Below are 20292 nucleotides of genomic sequence, written 5' to 3'. Positions count from 1 at the left end.
ATGTTTTCGTCTTACTTTTGCAGTCCTTGTAAACGCGATAACTTCGGATCAACTTAACCTAGGCTCATATGATTTGTTGTGTATGATACTAGGGTGGATCCCAGGAAGCCTATTGATTTTGAGGTCCAAAGGTCAAGATCACAGTGACATGTGTTCAATTTACCCTTCTGAAGTCCTTGTTAATGTGATAACTTTGGTTTAACTTAATCTAGGCTCATATAATTTGGTGCGTATGATACTTATTATAGCCTAGATCCCAGGAATTCTATGGATTTTGAGGTCAGAAGGTCATAGGTGAAGTCACCACCTTACACTTTTCTTGTTTGACCAATAACTCCATTTTCCGTGTTACAGGCAGGTGTATTAATTGCTCGCCTTAGCATACCAAATAACAGCTCAAAATACTGTAAGAAATCAAAAGTGCAAGAAATACAAGTCATTCATACAGTACCGGGTATGTTTTTTGTAGAGTGTGATGCAATGTGTGTGACTCAATCACTATGCTAGGAGCTCTTTATGGCCTGTTTCATGTTACAAATATTTTAACTTGCTATCTTAGCAAATACCATGGTAAACTTGTCCCTAGTTTGTCTTAAAAAAAAAACTTGCAGCTGAGGAACAATGCATTGACAAAAAAATGTAGCTATCAGTGAGTGCACTACTCTGAATAATGAATGAGACTTCAATAACAATTAAACATATTGGAATGTATGCATAAAAAAAAGCCTCAAGCATGTGGACAAGATGGTATGCATCACTGCTACAACTCAATCTACAGTACACACAGCTTCGTCCTATACGGCGTCAACGCAGCATTTGCTACTGGTGGTGGGCTAAAGTATACTATTTCTTCTGTTTATTTTAGGTTGGTGGATTTGATATTACCCTTTAAAACTTAAAACCCTCTCTTAACGCTTTCTGCATTCATCAAATTTTTAGATCTATAGAAATTTACAATTTGATTAGTTTCAGAATTTTTTGTTCTATTCTCATTGGTGATGGGAGGAGGTTAGAAGTGTAGAAGCTGTAGTATTCATCAAATGTAGTTTTGATAACGATACACATATCGGTCACTTGTACATAGACACATGTGTGTAGCCTCACATTGCAAATTTCAAAACAAAATAATGATGAATAATCAAATTTTTTTAAACCAGTAGAAGAAATAGTTTTAAGGAGCATGTTATTCTGATAGTACTAATTTTCTTGTTACATTTCAAGGCTTAAAATGAAAAGCAACGCTAACAAAATAGTCAAATCTGCCATCCCCCAATCAGCTACATCAGGAGGGGGGACCTGCGGGTCACAGTGATTTAGTTTGTTTTTCACCTCCCAGGCACAGGTGATGCCAAAACAAATGATTATAATGAATTTATGTCAATGTTGTTTTTAGCTATAAAATAAACCAAGATTGAAAATAATGTGAAAAGTATACTCCAATCTCTAGATGATTTCAAATACATGTACAATAAACCGATGTATAATTTATCACATCTAATGTAGAAACATAAACTATAAATATTAAGAAGAATGGGGAAAAACGTATATTACGTAAACTGAATATATTCAACAATAAGGTCTCAATATAGTGGGGAAATGCAGGTAGTTTGCTGAAATTTAATTGGAAAGATACATTCTTCCTGATAAAAAGAAGCTAATTTTTATGGCAAATACGTGTATATAAACTTTTCTCATGGAATTACTTTATTGCCCATGGGCTCAGTATGATACTGCACTTTTGGAGGAGCGGGCATTTCCATAATATAGTCACATGACTACTTCCCTCGTCAATATTAATCCTTAGGAAACCATCTCCGGTTCCCGAGCAAATGATTCTCAGCCCGTTCCCAGACAACATGGGCATCGAGGAGTCTAGTGTCAATCGGGATAATGAAGATTTTGCCGACCGCCATCGTTTCCACCACTCATCCGTCGTCGAGGGCAACAACTTAGTCGATGACCAGCCCTTGTCTGCCGTTCAGGCCATCGGCGGTGAATCAGAGGAGGAGTTCTCTCCTCAAGATAGTCTTCCACATTTACCATATACAAAGAGGCATTTAGAAATATTGAAAAAGAGTGGCGAGGGTCAACCTTTACTCATAGAGACAGATAAAGTATATAAACCCAGCATGTGATCTAGTTATTCTTATTTTTGTTTCATTTTTTGTTTTGTTTTATGCTTATTTAATGTTTACTCGATTACTAGTACATTTATTGTTCCTCATGAATATAGATTTATTTATATGCTTATCTGCTATTGAAAAATTGAACAGCATCAACAAGAATTTTCCGAAAAAAGGGCACCCTAAACTAGGATTCAAGAGTAAGCCACTGAGACAACCTAATCACAGATCTTGTGCAAGTGTCCTTCATTTACATGTTACATGGACATACCCTAAACAAGGATATGACTGTATAATATAGCAATGGGGTTCAAGTTTGAGATGTGAGGTTGGGATTGCAGTCAACTTTTCATCAGGGTTTTATTGAGGTGGCATAAAGGATTTCCATCCTCAAATTAAATACTGTTTTTTTTTTAGTTTATCGTGATTTAGAGGCTTTTTTCTCATTTTTGTAAAATGAAATAAATGAATACATAAGAAATAAATTTATCAATAAAAAAAATTAAAATTAAAATGACCCATTTTTTTTCTTTCTTTTGTTTAATGTTGTCCACTCTTCATTGGCAGTGACCCCTCAGGCCATGTGCTAAATCCTGTCATTTGATGCTATGGGCTAACATTTGCCCATGGGGTAAAGTGAATCAAATCATGTGATACATTATTTTAAACCGACCATCTTGAATCTGGGCCATCAAGCTCTGAGTCATTCGTATAAGGTCTATTTATAAAAAGGGTGAAGTTCTGTCTGTCTATTCATTCCATAAAATTATTGACTTGAACATGTACATTGTAAAAAGATAAGATTTAAAGTTTCCATTGATATCAAAATCTTAAATGAAAAATGGAAAGTTTACTGCTAAACCTGAAGTGAATTTGTCAATGTGTGATGCTTTAAAGTTATTTAGTATTTGATATGGAAAAAAATGAAAAGCAATGTTTTATTGTTCAAAATGAAATCTGAAATAGAAAAAATCACTCAGAACATTCTTTTTGCCCAATCTATCTTGGGCCAGGTAACCACTGTGTATGACCAGATTGATGTAGCTCTATCCCTTGAATTGCTGAACTCCAAACAGGGTAGCAGCAACTCCCATCTTTTAACGTCTTGGTCTGACGATGCCGCGCTTCAATTCCTGACCTCCCAGTTGTGAGACGGACACTTTACCAACTGATCTAAATTATCGGTTGGTTCAGACATGTCAACGTTATTGGTGAAAATTTGTTTGTCAATAGGGCACGACTAGAACCCTGTTTCGTGAAATTCGTTCTCAATTTCATATTATGAAATTCCTTGACATACTAGGTTTTATTGAATCAGGTTTTTATAGTTATTTATAGTTACCTCATTTATGAAAGGTAGTATTAAACAAGGAAGGAACATATACCGTAATAGTATATTTTTTTTACCTAGATGTTAAATGTGTGAGTTGGTTTTAATTCAGTCTGAGAATTGATGAAAAATGTATTCTGCTTTTTCCTAGCCTATTTCCATTATTCAGGTGGCTAGATATTTCTGAAATGAGGCAGTATTCATTTTTAAACTTGGATTTAGCAAAAAAATGTTAGTAATTTACACTGCGTGTTTGTTTTGTTTCTAATTGACTTTTTACTTTAGTCAGCCAAATAATGCCCAACTAATGTGTTGCACCAATTTAAGCGCTACTCTGTACAACTCAAGATTTATACTGCACAAAAACTTTCTATTTTTTTTTCTTTGTGAGTGGTGTCTCAATAATAGGATAGAAAATTAGGTTTAAAAAATGCCATTTTTCATTATTAAATGGTATCAAATTCAGCCAAGTATTTTGTATGAGCCAAATTCTAACTAAATATTAATTCATTTTTCTGACTGGACTATTTAATTGAATGCTGATCCTGTATCAGTCTTATAATCATTTTTTAAGGGTACCATTTTAGGAAATATTACTAGATTCCAGGGTTCATGGGGACAGTATTTATTGGAATTCTGTATTTTACAGCCTTTCTTTTTCTCTTTGGTCAGTATAGTGCCATGAAATAAACTATTTTAAGGCCTAGGAATGGTATTCAGATATTAATAATGATATACAGTATGCATTTTTTAGGTGCCATATCCATCTCGTAAGAGATGCTTAAGGCGCACAAGTGAAGGGGGGGGGGGCAAACAAACTTGCAAGCAACAGAAAGTCATTGATAAAATGAGTTAAAGAGTAAGGTTTTTCTATTCAAATCAATCTAGAAGCCCATCACTGATCTGGAATAGACTATCATTTCATTCACTGTTTGGACATTTGTCCCATTTTGAATAGTGACTTTTTTATATATAAAGAAGTATCTTAAGAGAAATTCAGTCATCCAGTTATTTTTTCTTCTAAGGAAGTTCATTGCATAATAAAACAATTCAGAATGTACATGTAGGCATTAGGCAGAGTAATGATTGGTATTTGTATAATTTACAATGATTCTTGGTAGAAAATAGGGCCTGCTGGCGGCAGTGGAAAAGGATGATAGGATTTGATAGCTATTTTGTTTACATTGTTAATTTCACTGAGGTCATTCAAGAGTCTTCTAGAATTGAACTGCTCCAGAAAGAAGAATGTTCTTTTTAAAGACAATACTTCAGTATGCTTTCAGAATAGTGGAAATTTAAGCGGGCAGTTTCTACATCACCATATCAGATCAGAACTCAAGAGTTTTACACCAGACTTTTTGTCAGAGCATAGTTTATTTCCAATTGGAATACAATTTTTATCTTCTGTGGAATTATTTGCACACTATCAATGAACTGTTTGCAGTTTTTTTGAGAGAGGAATTCTCAGTTCTCATTGAGGTCATCAACCTGTTCTAATGAATGCTTTGGTAAGAGTTCCATATGCACCCCCACTAAAATTGAAAATAAAAACATGGAGAAGGTTCAGAATGATTTATCTAGCCCTAATATAGAACATGTATGATGGGGAAGTGGAAATATGGCTTTATTCTGTCAAATTTCGTGCAGGATCGAGTGCGTGTAATTGTCCATATACATCGGTTTATTTAGTCAGTAAAGGCTCTGTGAGTCAAGACTAGTCGAACTATTGGCTGATAATCATTAAAATACCCCTTCCGGTATCAGCGCTTCTCGCTAGCATAGCGGGAAAGGTCTTGACTGCAGATAAAACAAGGTGAGTTCGGATCCCAACTAAGGTAAGCTACAGTAAAAACATGATAGAAAAGTCTGAAGTGAACGAACCGGAAGTCTCAACAATCTTTTGTTATTTTTGGTGGGGGGTTTATATGGAACTCTTTCCAACGCTTTTCATCCCATGGATTGCTGAAATCGACTGTTTATCATCACCAAATTTGTCTTCACAGACATTTCAACCCCGTACAGTGACTCTTATTATTTATCAGGTTTCAACATCAATTTCAACATTGCCAGCATTTTGGACATTAATTTAGGAACCTTTGCCAGCTAACATGGATATATATATCATTAGGAATATTACATTTGTGGACTAATCAGAACTGACACTTCAAGGGATGTAAGATGTATTATTTTGTTTTGTTTATTCTGTGTAAATAATTAAAAAGTAAAATTAATCAAAATTTTCTTTATTTGTTTGGTATTCAATATCTAAACAATTTTTATTGTTTTAGGGGTCTTATAGCAAAATTCTAATTCAAAACAGAACTTAAGATAGCAAAGAAAACATGTGAAAATAAAAATGATCTAATTATTAACGACAGGGATGGATCCAGGATTTATCAGGGGGGGGGGCACTTCCCCCTAAAATAAAAAAAATTATAAAGCACACTTTTTTGACAAGTGAAAAGTAATCTGATATTCATTCTCATATTTATTGTTCATAATGGGATGTAATCTACTTAGGGTTGTATGTGATTTTTTGCAATATAGGTTGCAAGTATTCATTCCTTCGTTGTTAATCCTAAATTATGATACTAACTTATTTTTGTGAAATCACATGTAAATTGTAATTTAAATACATGTATTTATCTGATTTCTTATGTATTTAATTGAAAATTTGTTTATTCATAAACCAGAATAAACTTGGGAACAAGATATCAATTTATTTCAAGTTTTTCTTCCCATTACAGTCAAGTTTAAATCATTTTTTTATCACTCTATGTTAAATCACCTTCTTCATTTCTGATGTACATCAAGTTAAAATTGCAATGTGATTACTTTCCCATTATGTTTCTATTAATCCCCTAATAGAGAAGCTTTTCCGAGGTTTGAAATTAACCTCAAATTGGCAACAACTATATCATAAAATAACAAAATAAGTATACCCAGTTACATGGATATAACACAAGTCAAAATTAAAGCTTGTGTATAGTTTTGGTAAATCCACCAAAATGCACCTATCACTATTCCAATTCATTGCTAGCTAATATGAATGGATATGCCCTATAACAGTTATGATGTGGAGGATATGAAATGAAAATGTGTTTTACAGGATAAACTTTGCGATTTTACGTGGAAATTTAACTTGATCGGGTCACCCGATCAAATTAAAATATCTGTGTGTTTTTGTCTTTCAATTAAATCCTATTCCAAATCATGGAATGGGCTGAAACTTTCAAGATATGTTCTTTGTCTGTAACTTTTGGATATCTAATCACTAAATTTATAAGATAAGTGCTTGAATGCCCATTTTTTAATTTAGAACAAGCATCACCGAGAGAGGGCGTTATATATCCAAGATTTGAATATTTGAAATTTTCTCAAAGAAGTGCAGTTGGAAAAATATCTAACGGTCTCTACGCTTCAGTAAGACTGTCATATTAGATGATATTCGATTATCAATCACATTATTGACCCTTTACCAAAGCTATACACAGGCTTTAACAATATCTTCATAGCCCAAAGATTCTAAAAAAGGCCACAAATCTTGCATTTTCGATTTTTAAATAATGATTTTGTTGTGTTGCCAAATTATAAAGTGTAATGATTGGCATCATTTGAAGAGGTATTCCAATAGTGGTAACGATCTCAAAATGAATTTGAACAGTTAAATGACTACCCTAGGATTGAATATATGAAATAAAAATATGTGCCAAGTGCTCTGAAAGAAAATGTGTAATTGCTGAGAAATAAGCAAAATAAACATTGAATTCCATCAAATATCAGGTATTTTACCAAGTAATATTAATCAACGTTCCCACATATTGTTAGTGATCCTAAGTGTTGTCAGTTTTGAGCTAAGATTTCATGATTTCACAAAGATAAGTTCATGTTACTGTACCAGATCTAGATGTGTGATAATAAAGTGACAAATAGCCTTGATTTTAAAGACTTTCTCATGAAATAATGGTTTGCTGCAACTACATTTCTTTTACCTCTAAAAAGGTTCTTTCACTCGAAATGTTATTCCTTTGTTTTAAAAGTACATTTTTGTCTTTCTATCACATTCCATGTACATGCGTGCCTTGCTAGTATTGAGAATAAAAAGAAGCTGCAGAAGTGTTTCATTGAGAATTTTCACCTCTATCTATGAATGTTAAACATTATTTGAGGTATATTGGGAATGATGTGCAGTACATACTTTGAAACTGAAATTACAGATTTGATTTGTACAGGACTAAGAAGATGTATTATTTATTTATTACATTGTCATCTTATTGTGTAAAACCAAAACTACATATTTGTTTATCAAGTATTCCAAATAGTGTATATATATATTTGAAGATTGTATGTTTCAGTGAATTAAATATATAGTAATTTATTCATGTTTACATGTTAAAACTGACTTGTATAGATATACATGTATTGGACTAATTGAAAATCTGATATCATAAAAAATTAAAGCAATTTTTTCTTGTAGATCTAAAAAAAAAAAACCAATGTCATACCATTATTTATTGTAAAGTATGTTGTTGTTCTTGTGCAAATTAAACACACCGATATTCATAAACATTTAAATTTGGCATAGATGAAGATGATCTTTCATTATGAATGATAGTCTGATTGTGCACTAATTGCAGGGTTGGCCGGACTGGGAAATACTGTACATTGCCTACTAAGCTTGTTGTACCATCCAAAATGTACCGTTGCACGGTTTTAGGAAGTGACGTCACAGTACTATTTAATTCATTGCGCTCAGTAAAAATGAAGGTGCAATACGCGTATAAGTCTGCTGGCTAAATGCGCAACAAAATAGCACCATGTCACTTGTTCCTATTCGCTATTTGTATACTGGGATATACTTCCAATATTTTTTTTCAGGAAAATAGGAATATGTCTTTTTCTTCTATTTTCCAATGTTCCTTGAGTATATTAGCATTCTCTTTCCAGCATTTACAAGTTTCTCCCAGTATTTTCTACCTGGAGAGGAGGCACATGTACCTCATTCAATTTCCAAGAAAATGCCAGTCTTGACTGGATTATTTCCATAACTTAAAGATATATTCCATAACTTAAAGATAAATTCCAGTTTTGGTAACGATCTCAAAATGACTTTTTACAGAATCTAATATAGTAACCACCCAAGTGTCTTTTTGTATGAATAAAAAATATGTGCCAAAGGATTCTGGGAGAAACTGTGTAATTGCTGAGAAATAAGCAAAATAAGCGCGGATTCGGTCACTTCCGTCGGGTCTTTATTCCAGCAATAATAATACACTGTCCCACGTGTGCCTATCTGTGTTGGTGATCTTCAGTGTGAACGTTTTTTCAGCGTAGATTTCAAGATTTCACAAAGTTCAGTTTATGTAACTGTACCAGATCTTCATCCTCGATGATATACTGACAATTAAGCCTGGTTTTACAGACATTCTCATGAAATCAGTGTTTACTGCAACTACTGGTATTTCTCTTTAAGTTGTAGGGACACCAAGCATGTTTGTGTCATATTATTGTACAGGTAACTCTGCCCAATTCAAATCTTTTGGGACCTCATAAATCTGATTGACTTCGATGACATTTGATTTGAAAGAGGCCAAAAACACATTTTTTTGGATGATATGGTAAAAAGTTGCTTTGACTATAGGCAAATACTCGACTAAGGCAGAGTTACTTGTATTTACTTTACAAGTTCTGACCATGAATTTCACTGTCATGTTCAATTTAATTAAATTTCAATTTATTAGATATAAAACATACATGCATACAAACGATACAATGCTGTTGTCTGAAGACTAATTGTGCAATGTTTACATTAGAATATTATTTGCATTCGAAGATTGTATATACCGGTACACTTAAAATTATTCACATTTGATAGAAAAACAGTTGGTTGATTGAGACATTCATGAGTGAGATTTTATTAGATGATACCAGCCTGGGATTCTGGTAGTTGTGTATAGAAAAAAAACCTGCTTAAAACATGTAACAAAAAAGTTAGAAATATAATTCAGGTTTGATCTGCATTACGAAGTTATGAAATACAGATTTGGAATCAAGTTATTGCAACAGAATTGATCATAGTTATAGAGCATTTATATAAAAACAAACCTTTGAGATATAAAATCCATTCAAAATAGAACAAAAATTGCTTTGAGATATGAGGTCTAGGCTGGTAAAATAATTCATAATAAATCTTAAGAAAAAGCAAGATTTAAAGGGATGGTCCAGGCTGGACAAATTTATGTCTCATTAAGTAGAGTAAAATTCATGGAGCAAAATGCTTAAAATTTGATCAAAATGTGATAAAAAATAACGAATTTATTGAATTTTATTAAAAGATTTTCATCTTTCTGGTGAAACAGTTCTAGGCATGTTTTTAAGAATATTCATTAAGTGGGCTGATGATGCCATATCTCCACTTGTTCTTTTGTACTTTTTTATATGAAATTAAGTTTATTAAAAAAATTTCTACCAAAAATTAAAACAATTGGATTGACAACTGATTAGGTGCATTAGTTATTCATTGCTGCAACTTGTGTCATTATAATGGAGACACATCAATTACACATACATGAAAAAATGAAACATTTACGATTTCATGTAATAACATAATAAAAAGAATAGTTGGGGATGTGACATCATAAGCCCACCTTATGAATACTCATGACAATGTGCATATTACAGTTTTCTCAAAATATTGATAAACTTTAGAATTCATTAACTTCATTATTTGTTATCTGATTTTGATGAAATTTTCAGCATTTTGCTCTTTGAATTTTACTCTATTTATCTTGATATAAATATTTTCAGCTCGGACCATCCCTTTAAAGAAAGATAAAAGCCGAAGAAAGAAAGATTAAAGCTGAGGAAGGAAAGAAGAAAGAAAGAATAAGAAACAAAAATAAAAGTAAATTTAAATAAGGAAAAGTAAGAGGAAACGCAGAAACATAAATGGAGTTAGGGAGAGAGAGGATCCATGATATTTCCAAGCGCTATCAACCCTGTATCACCGATAATCCCTCTTATCAGGCAAGCCCAGCTGCCTGTAGAAGGCCTTTCGGAATGAAATTATTGTATTTGATATTCTATCAAGTTTTCAAAGGAATATTGTATTTTGAAATTCAATGTTATTCTGTTTTCAGTTTCAAACGAAGAAAAATTGGCCCTGAAATAAGGAAACTGCATGTATTAAAGAGAAATAAAAACGACTGCATGCAATGGCAAGCGAGTTTGCTCAAATCGGCGTGCTGCATATGTAATTGCGGTTTATTTAAAAATTTTTTTTTTCTTTTAAGCAAACTCCCTTCATTTGTTGTTTTAGAGATAATCATACCATGAAAAGTGTGTAAAATTGTGCCGTGTAATGTCCTCAGTTACCGTGAAAATGCCCATTTAGATAAATTACCCTTAAAATCTCTCCAAATTGGTATTCTGAGAACAATTTTATCTTTATTTTATCTCAGTATTTAGACACACCTATTTCTGAATTGATATCCAATAAGAAACGCGCTTTTATAGCTCTCTCATCTCACTCAACCAATAGAACTCCATTCTGACAGGAGGTGTGGCAAAGGAGTGACTTTGCGTTAATTTATTGACTTCAAATACACTTGCACTATACGCTTGCGCGTCTTTACAGAGATTTCTTTTAAAAAAATGACAATACTCTCATCTTTTTTTCAAAGTCTACATCTCATCTTTCCAAGCATCATTTCAAAGACAATATTAGTCAAGAAAAGTCTTATGAAATACTTCCTGATTGTACAGGAATAACATTAAGGTGTAATTCTCAAATATATCATATTTCTTAATTTTCATGTCAACATTTGGAGTTAAATCACCAAGAAATAATGATTAAATCAATGTCGCGGAGATAAAATAGCCCCTACCCTCTTAAGTTTTTTTTTTTCAAAGTAAATGGGTGCAAGCACATAATCCACATTGCAATGGTAAAATAAGCTATTGGCAAGTCTACGCAGGCACTGATTTGTTGATGAAATTTTAAATTTTATCCAAGGGATAAAATGTTGTCTCAGAATACCAATTTCGTTTGAAGAATTTTAAAGATAAAATGACCTCAGAATACCACCCCTGGTGCATTACAAACAAGCAAATTCTTGTGATGGAACAGCCTCAGTGATGGCTTTTTTCGACGCTGGCGTTTTTGTTCTTGCTTTTCCACATGTCTTGACTTGTTGGCACCAGCCGTAACCATGGTTTACCAGGCTGAATGGTCTTCCATTGATCATTCCCTGGTGCCTAGGTTGATGCCACAGCACTTCAGTGAAGATTTCAGAGGGTGGTGCTGCATCAGCCCAAGTTTGCTCAATCTCGAGATTTTAGCCTGATCAGCCCTCTTCGTGATTAATCTCGAGATTCAAGAAACCCTGTCTCCACCATCGCAAGAAGAGCTATTCCTGCTCAAGCAAGGCATCAATGCATTATGGTCTGATGCCGTGAATAAATAATCCTGAGTGCATCTGCACCTGCGAATTAGCGGGATAATTCGTACAATAGCTTGCTAATTTGCAAATAATCCCAAGTTGACTTGGGATTTCAACCTCGAGATTAATCCTACGAACTAGCGCGATAATTGTGTCTCTATTACAAATCTCGAGATTGTTCAGAAATATCGTGCTAATTTGAAAACTCGGGCTGGTGCAGACAGCCCTACCATGTTTTTAAAGGGCTTCCTCTGACCGTCATGAGAGCACTTGCCTTCAACGTCCCTCGCAGAGGGCATTAATGCCATGAGTCCTCTGGTTATTAACTAGTAACCTTTGCAGACGGATTATATTACATCCACTTTTAGGCAAATTAGTGGGGGAAAATGACTGACTTTTTACATTGCCTTTTTGCATTTTCACTGAATAAAATTTTCACACTTCACATTTTTCCCCGTCTATTTCATCAGACGGTCGTCACCCACCACTGAGCACATGGTCATCCCGTCACAGAATTTCGCTCCCAAGATGACCACGGAACAACTGACGGAGGATAATGAAGACTTTGCCTCTAGAGGGCGCTATCACCAGTCCATGATGAACCAGACGAACTTGGAGGATTACGAGTATGTCAATAAATAAGCACGAGGGGCTCTGAAGGGAGAATTATCAATGCGGACGACATACAGAGAAATGTTATATATGTAGCACAGGAGTGATGATGCATTTGTGTAGCTCTTTATTTCCCGTTGTACATGCCAACCATTCTAAGAAATGGTGTATTATGGTAGAACATGACCTTTGACCTGGTGAACAAGGATATAATAGAGATCGGTATTCCTTATTTAAAACAAGACTTGAACCCTGTGACAAAGGTTCCCACAATGCAAATTCACTCTGTATTTTAGCTGACACCAAATGTTAAACTTGTCATAGACAGTGATAATATAATGTATTTTTAGCAAAGAAATGTATTCTTTTTCTTGTGTGAATGTATTGTTGTTGACATATTGTACTCTTGCCATGTACTATTGTAATCATTAATTTATTTATTTCGAGAACAAGTACTGGGTAGGTACTTTATGTTAGTTTAGATTGTTTTAATGTGTTTCAAAAAATTATTGTATTCAGAGATGGTCACATAGGGCAGTTTCAAAAGGAAAACATTATCAGTGATAGTTTATTTTTTATTAAAGAATAAACATGATATCAATAAGATCTTGATAAGATATTTCAGAGATCAGCTTAGCTGAGAACTGTTTAAGAACAAGACTGTGTAATATATGCCATTTATTTTGCATACAACAATTATACCTTTATATTTTGTGTGTTATACCTGAATAATCAAATCAATCAAGAATCAGTGATATGCATAAGAAATTCAGAACATGAAAATGTATGGGGATACTAGGAAGTGAAGCAGTTGTTGTACTATAGCCAACGCTTGAAATATAAAGAATTGGAAACACATTGTTGCTCAAGTCCTTTACGCTTGTATATTTTATTTCATTCACTATGATATATATGAATGGTAGTTTGCTGTGTTTATTTGTTTCGGTTTTTTAGCCAGCTGTGACATTTAATTCAACCCTTAAAGTCCAAATAATCCCAAGATTAAAATTGTCAGAGTTGGTTTACAAAAAGCAGTGCTGCACCAGCCCGAGTTTGCTCAATCTGGAAATTTTAGCCCGATGGGCCCTCTTTGCAATTAATCTAGAGATACAAGAAACCCCGTCTCCATCGCAAGAGGAGCGACTCATGCTTGAAGCACCCATGCATTATGGTCTGATGCCGCGAATAAATAATTCCGAGTGCGTCTGCACCTGCGAATTAGCAGGATAATTAGTAAAATAGCGTGTTATTTTGCAAATAATCCCAAGTTGAGTTTGGATTGCAATCTTGAGATTAGTCCTACAAGCTAGCGTGATAATTGAGTCTCCATTACAAATAATCTCGATGGAGATAATTTGCCGGATCAAAAATAGAGCGCTAATTTGAAAACTCGGGCTGGTGCAGACGGCCCTAAATGGCTGTGGGTTTTGATTTCTAGCCATGGCCGATTGTCCTTGAAGAAACTTACCCACATGGTGCAGCACCCAACCCAGATTTATGAGAGAAAATGTCTTGTCTGGTTTATATGTAAGCTTCACAGGTTGTAGAGAAGGTTTATTCTGTATAATAAATTTTGTTTATGCTCTGTATGAGATTTCTATGTAAAATAAATGGATGCTGAAATGAATACCTTATAATTTGCACCTGCATTGAATTAGTAAATTACCATCCTTTTTTTTACATTGTACTACTTTTCACGAATATGTCTAAATCTATGCTGAGTCATTATTCCCTTCATATTTAACTATATATCGTGAAATACATTTGTCCTAATATGTGTAGATATTATGTACTTATTCCTTATCTTCTAATATTGGCTATTAAATGTAATAGAAATATCAAACATTCCTTTTATTTTGCTTTAAAAACCTGTATGTAAAGAGCAAAGAGAGCATTGACAAGAATGAAATACTTTCAATGAGTGATTTATCAGTCGTATTCATTGCAATCAGATAAATTCTATTTTCTTTACAAGAGAGATACTGCCATTTCAGACTATAATTTCTGTTCAAATTTCACGGACAATTCCTTCATATATGTGTCTGAGGATAGTAATTGCATTTGGAAATATAATTAAAGGATGAAATTGTATGATTTTAAACTAGTTTTACAATTATTGGACAGCTAATTTGTTTGTGGTTTTACTTGTGCAATGTTATTGTATGAATTTGTTTTTCCCAAGTTGATTTTTGCTGTGCATACATGTAGTAACTTTAGAAACAAGTGTTGGGAGTTCAATAAATCAGTATATGAACAATTTCTTAAAAAAAATTATTATAATATACAATAGAAATTAAATTTGTGTTGGCAGTTCAATAAATCAATATATTAACAATTTCTTTTAAAAAAATGATTATAATATACAATAGAAATTAAATTTGATGAAATAACTATTAATTGATAATTTTATTCATCAAAAGAACAAATTGTTTGACAACATTGATTTAAAAGTTTTATTCATGACAGACTGTATTTTATTTTTTCTTTAAAGAAATTAACTGGAATTAGTTTCATTGATGAAGGGACACTATATTTAGATCTTATAAAATGAATATCCAGGGTTCGTCTTTTTTTATTGTATTACAAGATGGTGCAATATTATGATGTTTTAAATCTTGTTTACATTTCATGTTATTATTCAGCCTTAGATTCTCTGGAATAGAATTATAATTGGTACATATGATACTTGGGTAATACCACTTGTGATCCGTTGAGAATGATGGCAGTCAAAGGTCATCTTGGGGTCAAAAGGTCAAATGATATGAAGTCATGTCCATCCTTTATGTCTCGCCCACCAGAGGTGAAGGCGAGACTAAGGGATCCAAATGTCAGCCGTCACTTTGTCACTTTTCAACCAAACTTGGATGGTAAATGTACTTAAGGGACCTGCATGTAATGCTGCAGTTGGAGGTCACACAATAAGGTCAATTTCAGGTCAACGTGCAAGACTTTCTTATGACTTCTAACTCCGCAACCGCTAGTCACTTTTCATGCAAAATTGGATGTTAGATGGATTTGGGGGACCTGCATGTCATGCTGCAGTTGGAGGTCCCATGGTAAGGTCAAAGGTAATTTTCAGTAAAAGTTAACATGCAAGACTCTTATGACACACAACTCTGCAACCGTAAGTCTCTTTTCAACCAAACTTGGGTTGTTGATATACTTAGGAGACCTGGATGTTATTGTGTTCGGAGGTCACGTGGTATGGTCAAAGTTCATTTTGAGGTCAACATTAAAGTTTATGTTAAAGACTCTTATGAGAAGTGTTTTTCCATCCCAGTCATTTCACAATGAAATTTCGCTATACTTCTGTTACGTGCCCTCGCAAATCCTGATATTTCTGGTTATTTTCATAAGTGGGCGAGACACAAAATCGCTTATGCCTTGTTTAAAAATTGGATTACATTATGAGCAGCAGTGCATGTACATGTATGTTTTGTGGCCATGCAATACCGGTAGATTGTATGCTACATGTACAACACTTTGACAGTCGAGTCAGAACACTTTTATTTGCCACTTAAAGGGGTGGTCCAGGCTGAAAATATATCTTAATACACAGAGTAGACTTCACTGAGCAAAACGCCAAAAATTTCATCAAAATCGGATAACAAATGATAAAGTTATTGAAGTTTAAAGTTTAGCAATATTTTGTGAAAACAATCGTCATGAATATTCATTAGGCGAGCTGATGTCACATCTCTACTTTCCGTTTTCTTATGTTATTACATAAAATCACAATTTTTTCATTATTTCATACTTGTGTGAATAATATGTCTCCCTTATAATGAAATAAGTTGCAGCAATAAATATCTATTGCACTAAATCAGTTGTCAATCCAATTTTTTTAGTTCTTGGAGGAAAAATTTGAATAAACCTAATTTCATATAATAAAATACAAAAGAACAAGTGGAGACGTGACATCATCAGCCCACCTCATGAATATTCATGACTACTGTTTTTACAAAATATTACTAAACTTTAAAATTCAATAACTTTGCTATTTGTTGTCCGATTTTGACAAAATTTTTGGCATTTTGCTCAGTGAGTTCTACTCTATTAAGCTATAATTACTTTCAGCCTGGACCACCCCTTTAAAAAACTTCTAAAAAATTTATGATTTGTGACATTGAGAATGTATAGCTGATAGGGTATCGCTGTCATGACATGAATTTTAAGTACCGGTATCAAATGTTTGGGAGGTCTGCATAAAGTTGCATGATAAAATAACTCTCCATGGATCGTGTATGTTACAAGTACAATTATTGTACATAAAAGTTCATATAAGTATTCGTTAAATATTAGTACTATCAATTCATTCTGTTGGTATGAATCCAGCCATGGTACATTTCAGGCTTATTGAAGTTATATCCCATACAATTTATACAAGACCACTTTGATTAAAACATTCCTGCTAAATATATTGTTCTTATTTTGTGAACTAAACTACCATATATGTGATATATTTGTAAATATGAATACCTTTAATGTGTAGACAGTGTTTGTTGTCAAAACATGGATACAGATTTATATGTATATAGATGTATTTTAGTTATATTGTTAAATATATTTAGAAAATTGCCATATTATTATGTGGTTGACCCTGGTTAAACTATCATAAAAAGCAGTGGTTTTGTGCTGAAAATAAATTGTAGAAATCAAGATTAGCTTTGGATGTCTTTTGTTGATTTCATGATATGTTTTCATAAGCAATCCTACATTGTTAGTGTAGACAGTGCCCTATACCTTTCAGCATTTTTTCATGAACCATCCAAAGTAAGTTTCAGTGGATAAATAGGTTTCAAATTTGACTTTTGTTTCATGGCTATTGTGGAGGGCTAAAAGCACTTGCCTGAATAATAGTTTTAGTCCATTAAACTATGAAATAAGTCAAAACAAATTGCAACAGAAACGATTTCTCAAGTTCAGCATTGATCAATTATAGTTTAGAAAATAATATACTGTATATGCTGTTATTTTTGTGAATTGCTGATCGGCTGCGAATTTGTGTGAAAACATTAACACATTTAGTAACATGTGCCAATGTCCCCAACAGCAAAGCGTTGCTATTGCAAACATCCAGTGTGTGGTGAAAGAGCCGAGTTTATGATGACTTGGAATATTACCTAATTCAGAAAACACATAATTAAAAACAAATTGTAACCTCCATCAAAATCAATTAAAAACAAGTACTTTTATTTTGCAACCACACTTTCATTTCAATCCATGATTGATGTTGGTGAAATAATTACATTTTGTTTTAAATTACATAGAAAATACAGAGTATTTCATTTCCTATCTAGCTGCAAAGGTACAATCTCCCTTATAATTTAGAGTAAAACTCCACATAGAATGGATTACCCTGGGAGGGCATACTGTATTTAGCATTGTAGACCAAGCACAAGTGCTTACGTGAAATACTGAAGAGGTGTCCAGTAGAATTAAAGGTTAAATAATATGAAATCATATTTTTCATTACTCTCCACAATGTTTAATAAATGTATGTTCGATAATGTAAATTAACTCTTGTCACAGGTAGCCATATACATGTATCAGTTCAAACTTAAATTTGTCCCTTTCAATCATTCTTGAAATGAAATCCTATACAAGGAAACTATAGGTAATGAAGCAAAACGTCACCCAATATTACCTAGTTACATTAAAGTTAAAGAGGACCACAATGCTTGCACAAAGATACCAAGTTCTGGTTTATGATGTGCATATCAGCATGTTTTACCTAAATAATATTTAAAAATTCGTCCTCAAAAAGCAATCCAAGAGTCAATTGATGGTATTTCTATGTCAACAATGTTCGACACATTCACTCTTCAAGCAAAACCTGAATGAAAGTCCGTGTCACATATGACATGGAAAACACCTATTTGAGGTACAATATGGCTACATCTAGATGTTGCAAAATTTTTTTTGGATTTCATGTTAGATTAGAATTACACATCAACAAGGCTTGAACATACACATGTCAGATTAGACAACTTTTTTGCTTCAAAAACCATGATTGAATATCAAATATTCATGTATATGACTGACTATACTCACTTCAATATTCCAATAAGTAAATGACACGATTTTCTCTGAGATATAACCTATCACTCCAGAATCAAACCAAATCAAATTATCCATACCATACTATAAGATTAAAATGTACAGGTAAAACAGACATTGTAATATTTGTTAGAGCTGGATCCTTGGATCATTAAAAAAAAATGCGGTTTAATATCCGGAAACGGGACATCCCCCTCCCCTCCCGAAACAACAAAAACACAGACAATGCACAACACAGTACTACATAATGTGATGAACATTTTCAAATTACAAATCACATTAAGACTATTTTACACACAATTTGACATATTGTACAACGCCTACTTAGCTAGTTGTACGCGATCAAATGGGAGGCTGAATGTCACACATTCGTACCGTTGCACACAAGACGTACCATCCAAAATGTACCATTGCACGGCTTTAGGAGGTGACGTCACAATGCGATTTCATTGAATAAGGTGACAATGCGCGTACAGCCCGCTGGCTAAATGCGCAATGCTGTCCAAGATCATGTGCGCTTGTGGGCCCGGCTTGTGGGATTTTGCTTTTCGCTTTCAATATTTTTGCTCCCTTTTCATAGATTACTGGAGGGAAAAACTCTTGTTTTTTCATATTTTCGCTAGATTCCGAGGCGTTGTACAACACAAATAGCGAATATTCTTATTCGTGCAATGGTGCGAGATTTCGCATTCAGTGAAAGAACGAAACGCTCTATTCAACTCGGCTAACGCCTCGTCGAATAGAGCATCTTTCTTTCACCTCATGCGAAATCTCGCACCATCGCACTCATGCCTATTCGCTATTTGTATAATGTTGCACAGATCAAGATATATGAATAATTAACTGTCTGAAGCAAAGAGGAATCATTAGGCTGTACTTTTGTAGAAGTACCAAACATGCATGAGTAAGGTCATTGGCCCCATAATTGCCATTATTTTGTGATTATTTGTGTAAACAACAATATCTTGATCTGAAACATTCTACATGATTTTTTGGGGAAAAAACCCATCCTTATGTTTCTTCATAGAATCTTACATGCACCGCATCAAAGGCCAAATTCGCAATACATGGCATACTGCAACTCACTGATAACCCTGCTATAGATGATGTAATAAAATATAGACCCTGTGACATATGAGAGTTAAAAATTCTTGCCAAGCAATGGAACTTTTTCTCCACATATAACACCCATATTTAGAAACTAGATTCTTATTGATATAAAGTGTAGCATATATTTGGAAGTTTCAATAAACTCCTTTGACCCCTCCCCCCCCCCATCACTCATAAGTACCCCTGAAACTGCCAACTGCATTGCATTAAGAAAAATCAAGGATAATATATTTGTAGTACAACGGCAAACTTGATAATATATGTAATAATAAAATTAACTCCTGGCAAGCAACTTTCCTCTTTAACTATAAAATGACTTTTCATTAAAATATCAAAGCCATTACTCAAAGTTTGTTTTAGTTAAAAGCAACAATGATTCTGCTGACAATGTGAGTTTTCATAATTCATTCAATTTACATCATGCAGAATCATTGTCTTAAATAACGTTTTGATAACCACCATAACATCTCACACAATAGTTAAATTGGCAACTAAACGGGCATAATCCCAACAAGTCTGAACATTAGGTATATCAAGTTGCAAATTTCTGTCCGTTCTTGCATGAATAACATACAACAGAGTAAAAAATCTAGGCCTTCCAATTAGTCAGTCATCC

The 20292-nt window shown here is 33.6% G+C and overlaps 1 protein-coding gene across 3 annotated transcripts in view; it reads left to right on the top strand.

Annotated features, from left to right (window-relative positions):
- LOC121419476 (solute carrier family 12 member 8-like) overlaps nucleotides 1-13522 on the top strand; it is a 58580-nt gene extending 45058 nt beyond the window's left edge. For 2 of the 3 annotated variants that reach the window (XM_041613937.1, XM_041613948.1), the window contains one exon: nucleotides 1805-2539. In XM_041613937.1, coding sequence (XP_041469871.1) covers nucleotides 1805-2135 — 331 coding nt within the window. In that variant the 3' untranslated portion in view covers nucleotides 2136-2539. Of the gene's footprint in view, nucleotides 1-1804; nucleotides 2540-12364 lie in introns of those variants that run through there. The other variant, XM_041613943.1, reaches the window with a different exon arrangement.
- Nucleotides 13523-20292: the final 6770 nt, after the last annotated feature.

The sequence above is a fragment of the Lytechinus variegatus genome, chromosome 1 (assembly GCF_018143015.1).
Source record: "Lytechinus variegatus isolate NC3 chromosome 1, Lvar_3.0, whole genome shotgun sequence".
NCBI lineage: Eukaryota > Metazoa > Echinodermata > Echinoidea > Temnopleuroida > Toxopneustidae > Lytechinus > Lytechinus variegatus.
Note: the sequence above shows the minus strand (reverse complement) of the source record. Positions and strands in the feature narration are given on the sequence as shown.